General features: G+C 41.0%; 1 protein-coding gene across 1 annotated transcript in view; it reads right to left on the reverse strand.

The window, feature by feature from the left end:
• Positions 1–7,212, reverse strand: part of ACTL6B (actin like 6B) — a 25,048-nt gene extending 17,836 nt beyond the window's left edge. The window contains exons 1-2 of the mRNA XM_053464095.1: positions 7,188–7,212; positions 5,356–5,432 (exon numbers count right to left, since the gene is read on the reverse strand). Of these exons, the coding sequence (XP_053320070.1) occupies positions 5,356–5,432; positions 7,188–7,212 (102 nt within the window). The remainder of the gene's footprint in view (positions 1–5,355; positions 5,433–7,187) is intronic.
• Between the last annotated feature and the right edge of the window lie 832 nt (positions 7,213–8,044).

Here is an 8,044-nt window from a genome sequence, read left to right on the forward strand (position 1 = left end):
ATAATATATAATGTATGTTATGTGTATGTGACGGTGTGTATATGTGAATCAGTGTGTATGTGATATATATATATAATATAAAATGTATTTATGTGTATGTGACGGTGTGTATATGTGAATCAGTGTGTATGTGATATATATATATAATATAAAATGTATTTATGTGTATGTGACGGTGTGTAAATGTGAATCAGTGTGTATGTGATATATATATAATATAAAATGTATGTTATGTGTATGTGACGGTGTGTATATGTGAATCAGGGTGTGTGTGATATATATATAATATAAAATGTATTTATGTGTATGTGACGGTGTGTATATGTGAATCAGGGTGTATGTGATATATATATATAATATATAATGTATGTTATGTGTATGTGACGGTGTGTATATGTGAATCAGTGTGTATGTGATATATATATATATATATATATATATATAATATATAATGTATGTTATGTGTATGTGACGGTGTGTATATGTGAATCAGTGTGTATGTGATATATATATATAATATATAATGTATGTTATGTGTATGTGACGGTGTGTATATGTGAATCAGTGTGTATGTGATATATATATATAATATAAAATGTATTTATGTGTATGTGACGGTGTGTATATGTGAATCAGTGTGTATGTGATATATATATATATATATATAATATAAAATGTATTTATGTGTATGTGACGGTGTGTATATGTGAATCAGTGTGTATGTGATATATATATATATAATATATAATGTATGTTATGTGTATGTGACGGTGTGTATATGTGAATCAGTGTGTATGTGATATATATATATATATATATAATATGTATTTATGTGTATGTGACGGTGTGTATATGTGAATCAGTGTGTATGTGATATATATATATAATATAAAATGTATTTATGTGTATGTGACGGTGTGTATATGTGAATCAGTGTGTATGTGATATATATATATATATATAATATAAAATGTATGTTATGTGTATGTGACGCTGTGTATATGTGAATCAGTGTGTATGTGATATATATATATATATAATATATAATGTATGTTATGTGTATGTGACGGTGTGTATATGTGAATCAGTGTGTATGTGATATATATATATATATAATATAAAATGTATGTTATGTGTATGTGACGGTGTGTATATGTGAATCAGGGTGTGTGTGATATATATATAATATAAAATGTATTTATGTGTATGTGACGGTGTGTATATGTGAATCAGTGTGTATGTGATATATATATAATATATAATGTATGTTATGTGTATGTGACGGTGTGTATATGTGAATCAGTGTGTATGTGATATATACCGTATTGGCTCGAATATAGGCCGCACTTTTTTCCCCCACTTTAAGTTTTTAAAGTGGGGGTGCGGCCTATATTCGGGGTCTAGCGCCCGACGCCCGGGACATGCAGTCCCGGGCGCCGGGCAGGCAGCGGGGTTAAGATACAGATCCCCCGCAGCGGTGCAGGGGACCTGCATCCTTCTCCCCGATACGCTCAGACAGCCTCCCCTGCCAGCACTTCCCACGGGGTGGGGGGGTGCCGGCACGGGAGGTTATCTAAGCGTTTTACCTCTGCCCACCCCCGACTTACCGGAGCAGACTCCCGGGTGTCTTGCGGGGCCGGCGGGAGACATTTACGCAATACGCGCATGCAACTTCCGGTACCGGAAGTTGCATACGCGTATTGCGTAGATGTCCCTCGCCGGCCCCGCAAGACACCCGGGAGTCTGCTCCGGTAAGTCGAGGAGGGGGGGCAGAGGAGGACAGCGGCAGCGTATCGCGGGGAGGGAGGACAGCGGCAGCGTATCGCGGGGAGGGAGGACAGCGGCAGCGGATCGCGGGGAGGGAGGACAGCGGCAGCGGATCGCGGGGAGGGAGGACAGCGGCAGCGGATCGCGGGGAGGGAGGACAGCGGCAGCGGATCGCGGGGAGGGAGGACAGCGGCAGCGGATCGCGGGGAGGGAGGACAGCGGCAGCGTATCTCGGGGAGGGAGGACAGTGGCAGCATATCTCGGGGAGGGAGGACAGTGGCAGCATGTTTTTTTTGGTGCTTTTTTAAAGGAAAAAAACTTTTTCTTTAAAACAGCACCAAACTTTTAGGGTGCGGCCTATATACGGGGGCGGCCTATATCCGAGCCAATACGGTATCTATATAATATAAAATGTATGTTATGTGTATGTGACGGTGTATATGTGAATCAGTGTGTATGTGATATATATATAATATAAAATGTATTTATGTGTATGTGACGGTGTGTATATGTGAATCAGTGTGTATGTGATATATATATATAATATAAAATGTATTTATGTGTATGTGACGGTGTGTATATGTGAATCAGTGTGTATGTGATATATATATATATATATATATAATATATAATGTATGTTATGTGTATGTGACGGTGTGTATATGTGAATCAGTGTGTATGTGATATATATATATATATATAATATGTATTTATGTGTATGTGACGGTGTGTATATGTGAATCAGTGTGTATGTGATATATATATATATAATATAAAATGTATTTATGTGTATGTGACGGTGTGTATATGTGAATCAGTGTGTATGTGATATATATATATATATATATAATATATAATGTATGTTATGTGTATGTGACGGTGTGTATATGTGAATCAGTGTGTATGTGATATATATATAATATAAAATGTATGTTATGTGTATGTGACGGTGTGTATATGTGAATCAGTGTGTATGTGATATATATATAATATAAAATGTATGTTATGTGTATGTGACGGTGTGTATATGTGAATCAGTGTGTATGTGATATATATATATATATAATATAAAATGTATTTATGTGTATGTGACGGTGTGTATATGTGAATCAGCGTGTATGTGATATATATATAATATATAATGTATGTTATGTGTATGTGACGGTGTGTATATGTGAATCAGTGTGTATGTGATATATATATATATATAATATAAAATGTATTTATGTGTATGTGACGGTGTGTATATGTGAATCAGGGTGTATGTGAGAGATATATATATAATATAAAATGTATGTTATGTGTATGTGACGGTGTGTAGATGTGAATCAGTGTGTATGTGATATATATATAATATAAAATGTATTTATGTGTATGTGACGGTGTGTATATGTGAATCAGTGTGTATGTGATATATATATAATATAAAATGTATGTTATGTGTATGTGACGGTGTGTATATGTGAATCAGTGTGTATGTGATATATATATATATATATATAATATAAAATGTATTTATGTGTATGTGACGGTGTGTATATGTGAATCAGGGTGTATGTGAGAGATATATATATATAATATAAAATGTATGTTATGTGTATGTGACGGTGTGTATATGTGAATCAGTGTGTATGTGATATATATATATATAATATATAATGTATGTTATGTGTATGTGACGGTATGTATATGTGAATCAGGGTGTATGTGATATATATATATATAATATAAAATGTATTTATGTGTATGTGACAGTGTGTATATGTGAATCAGTGTCTATGTGATATATATATATAATATATAATGTATGTTATGTGTATGTGACGGTGTATATGTGAATCAGTGTGTGTGTGAGAGATATATATAATATAAAATGTATTTATGTGTATGTGACGGTGTGTATATGTGAATCAGTGTGTATGTGATATATATATATATAATATAAAATGTATGTTATGTGTATGTGACGGTGTGTATATGTGAATCAGGGTGTATGTGATATATATATATAATATATAATGTATTTATGTGTATGTGACGGTGTGTATATGTGAATCAGTGTGTATATGAGATATATATATAATATAAAATGTATGTTATGTGTATGTGACGGTGTGTATATGTGAATCAGGGTGTATGTGATATATATATAATATATAAAGTATGTTATGTGTATGTGACTGTATGTATATGTGAATCAGGGTGTATGTGATATATATATAATATAAAATGTATGTTATGTGTATGTGACGGTGTATATGTGAATCAGGGTGTATGTGATATATATATATATATATAATATAAAATGTATGTTATGTGTATGTGAGGGTGGGTTGGGAAGATCATGGATCTCCCACTAACTGTCCCAGGATAAAGAGAGCGCAGGGACGTGGATTAGAATCTCAGTGTGCAGCATTGAAGCTGAATGCACCGCGATGGAGCGCTGAAAGAACAGACCTCACGCTCCCTCCACGGGACTTTAGAGAGGTAAGAGATGCCTTACCTGTGACCTGTTCATTAACAGAAATGTACAAAGAACAAGAGGTCGCCCTCTGAGACAGGAAGAGCGCAGGTTTCATAGACGACAAAGGAAGGGATTCTTTACAGTGAGGGCAGTAAAGGTCTGGAATCCACTGCCAAGGGAAGTGGTTATCCAATACATCAGATGCCTTCAAAAGGGTTCTGGATATTTTTTTTAGAAAGGCATACAGGGCTATAAATAGAATTACTATTTTAGAGCTTCTTGATCCAAGGATAAATCTGATTGCGATTTGCCCCTAATTAAGCTACTTCAAATTGGATGAAGAATAGGAAAGGTTGGGTAGAAGGGTCCAACTTGATGGATTTAGGTCTTTTTTAACCTTATTTTATGCAACTATATTTACTATGTGATGGGGAGAAAAGGGAGAGGTAGTATAGAGCAGATAGTAAGAAAATGGAGAGATAAAGAGAAAGAAAATGAAGCGAGGGAAGGGGGAGAGACGGTGAGAAAGGAGAGATGGGAAATAATGAGAAAGAAGAAAGAACTAAAGAGGAGAAAAAGAGAAAGAAGACAGATAAAGAGAATAGGGAGAGATGAGAAAGAGAAAGGAGAGAGATAATGAGAAAAGTGGGAGATAATGAGAAAGGAAAATAGGCACAAAAGGGAGAGATGAGATAAAGAGAAATAAGAGAGAAAAGAGTGGAGATAAAACGAAATGGGAGAAATTCGAGCAAAAGAGAAAGGGGAGAGAAAAGGACAAAAAGGGGAGATAAAACAGTAATGTCAGCCTGTTCTGTGCGCGCGAATACTACTACTACGCTAAAGCACAAGATCCTTTCATGAAATACGGTTTATGAATACAGTTGGGTGTTGGTGGACGGGGCCACTATTACATTTTTTGCCCAGAGCCCTGAGTCGGCCCGTGTGCTCCCCAGGTGAGTATCTGGCGGCTCGGATCTGTGTAGCCCGAGTGCGGCGTAAGAGAGGGAAAGGGAGGTGAGAACATCATCAGGGGTAGAACCAAAGGGATGAGACACGAGAAGGGGCAGGTACCAGAGAGATGTTGGAGGAGGATGGGGGGGTAGGGGTAAAAGGAGAGCAGGTACCTTAGGACAGTCTTCGCCAGCATAACCAGCTCGAACGGAGTACGAACCAATATCAAAGACCAGAGCCCCGACCTCATCTCAGGAGAAAGACAAGGAGGGAGACAGAGGATCAGTAAAAAAGGTGGTCAGAGGAGGTGGAAGACAGAGTAAGGGGTTGTGAGCTGCCACGAGAGGGCATGCGGTAGATGTAGGAAAGGTGAACGATAGGAACCAAATGTGAAATACTTGTAAAACATTCAACAGGAGGGGGAAGCCATTCTGCTCTGCACACATCACTTCCTCCTTCCCACACATCACTTCCTCCTTCCCACACATCACTTCCTCCTGCGCTCCTCTAGATTCCCACTCAGAATTAAAGAATGCGGCAGAAAAATGCTTCTCCCAGCCAGCAAAACCTAACACAGGGAGAAAATAGTTTTGCCATGGCGCGCAATCATGGACTTTTATCAGTGTTCCTATAAACCTCACAGACATGGGGCAACTCCTCAAAGTATTACCCCAGGTGGATACAGGGTGATCCACTGAGCACCGGGGCAGGGTGCATCAGGGTGAGGTACTGGCCGTACACGGCAGTAGAATGGGGTATTACAGACAATGGGACGGGCAGAATGGGGTATTACAGACAATGGGACGGGCAGAATGGGGTATTACAGACTATGGGACGGGCAGAATGGGGTATTACAGACTATGGGACGGGCAGAATGGGGTATTACAGACTATGGGACGGGCAGAATGGGGTATTACAGACAATGGGACGGGCAGAATGGGGTATTACAGACTATGGGACGGGCAGAATGGGGTATTACAGACAATGGGACGGGCAGAATGGGGTATTACAGACTATGGGACGGGCAGTAGAATGGGGTATTACAGACAATGGGACGGGCAGTAGAATGGGGTATTACAGACTATGGGACGGGCAGTAGAATGGGGTATTACAGACTATGGGACGGGCAGTAGAATGGGGTATTACAGACTATGGGACGGGCAGTAGAATGGGGTATTACAGACAATGGGACGGGCAGTAGAATGGGGTATTACAGACTATGGGACGGGCAGAATGGGGTATTACAGACAATGGGACGGGCAGTAGAATGGGGTATTACAGACAATGGGACGGGCAGTAGAATGGGGTATTACAGACTATGGGACGGGCAGTAGAATGGGGTATTACAGACTATGGGACGGGCAGTAGAATGGGGTATTACAGACTATGGGACGGGCAGTAGAATGGGGTATTACAGACTATGGGACGGGCAGTAGAATGGGGTATTACAGACTATGGGACGGGCAGTAGAATGGGGTATTACAGACTATGGGACGGGCAGTAGAATGGGGTATTACAGACAATGGGACGGGCAGAATGGGGTATTACAGACTATGGGACGGGCAGTAGAATGGGGTATTACAGACTATGGGACGGGCAGAATGGGGTATTACAGACTATGGGACGGGCAGTAGAATGGGGTATTACAGACAATGGGACGGGCAGTAGAATGGGGTATTACAGACTATGGGACGGGCAGTAGAATGGGGTATTACAGACTATGGGACGGGCAGTAGAATGGGGTATTACAGACTATGGGACGGGCAGTAGAATGGGGTATTACAGACAATGGGACGGGCAGAATGGGGTACTACACAGAGCAGGGCAGGTAAAGTAGGGTATTACTCACAGAAGGATGTCACAATGGGGCATTACACACAGCGGGGCAGGTAGATGGACTGACACAGCTCTATGCAGGCTAATACAGGGGAGCAACCAGCATGCAGTGGGGTAGAGGGGCAGTGGGGCAGATGCCAGCATGCAGGGGGGGCAGGTGCCCATTTACCTCCCCCATACACCCCTCCACTCATCCTTCCCGAGCAGCTGAGAATCCGGTCACACAGACGGCTCTCCCTGCCAGCCAATCACAGCGCAGCATGCACACGGCACTTTCTGCTGATTGGCTAATGCCTCAGACAGGCTGCAGACTTAAAGGGAATTTAGTGTCGGAGGAGACTTCTTAAAGGGCCAGTACCTATACCCCCCCTACGCTGTATAATGATACCGAGTACCTATACCCCCCCCCCGCGCTGTATAATGAGACCGAGGCTCTATACCCGAGTATTTATATTGAACACCTCGGTAGAATCAGAGGAGGGTCTGATTGATAACTATCTAGGGTCTGATTGGGGGGCTTTAGCACCATGGATGCACCCCTCAGGGATTCTGGACTGTTAGCAAAAGAAGGAATCATTCCCCACCCGCTACTCTGTATAAAACCCCCTGACTCTGCCCCCGCCGGGCGGTTCTGGTTTTTAGTTCGGTTGCGCTGATCAGACAAAACCCAGAAACACTTTACATGGGAGCTTGGGTTACAAAACAAGGCAATACTGCCCTCTGCCGGTCAGTAAATGCATTACACGACAATAAGACATGCCTGCCCTCTGCCGGTCAGTAAATACATTACACGACAATAAGACATGCCTGCCCTCTGCCGGTCAGTAAATGCATTACACGACAATAAGACATGCCTGCCCTCTGCTGGCCAGTAAATACATTACACGACAATAAGACATGCCTGCCCTCTGCCGGTCAGTAAATGCATTACACGACAATAAGACATGCCTGCCCTCTGCCGGTCAGTAAATGCATTACACGACAATAAGACATGCCTGCCCTCTGCCGGTCAGTAAATACATTACA

Source organism: Spea bombifrons, chromosome 4 (genome assembly GCF_027358695.1).
Source record: "Spea bombifrons isolate aSpeBom1 chromosome 4, aSpeBom1.2.pri, whole genome shotgun sequence".
Taxonomy (NCBI): domain Eukaryota; kingdom Metazoa; phylum Chordata; class Amphibia; order Anura; family Pelobatidae; genus Spea; species Spea bombifrons.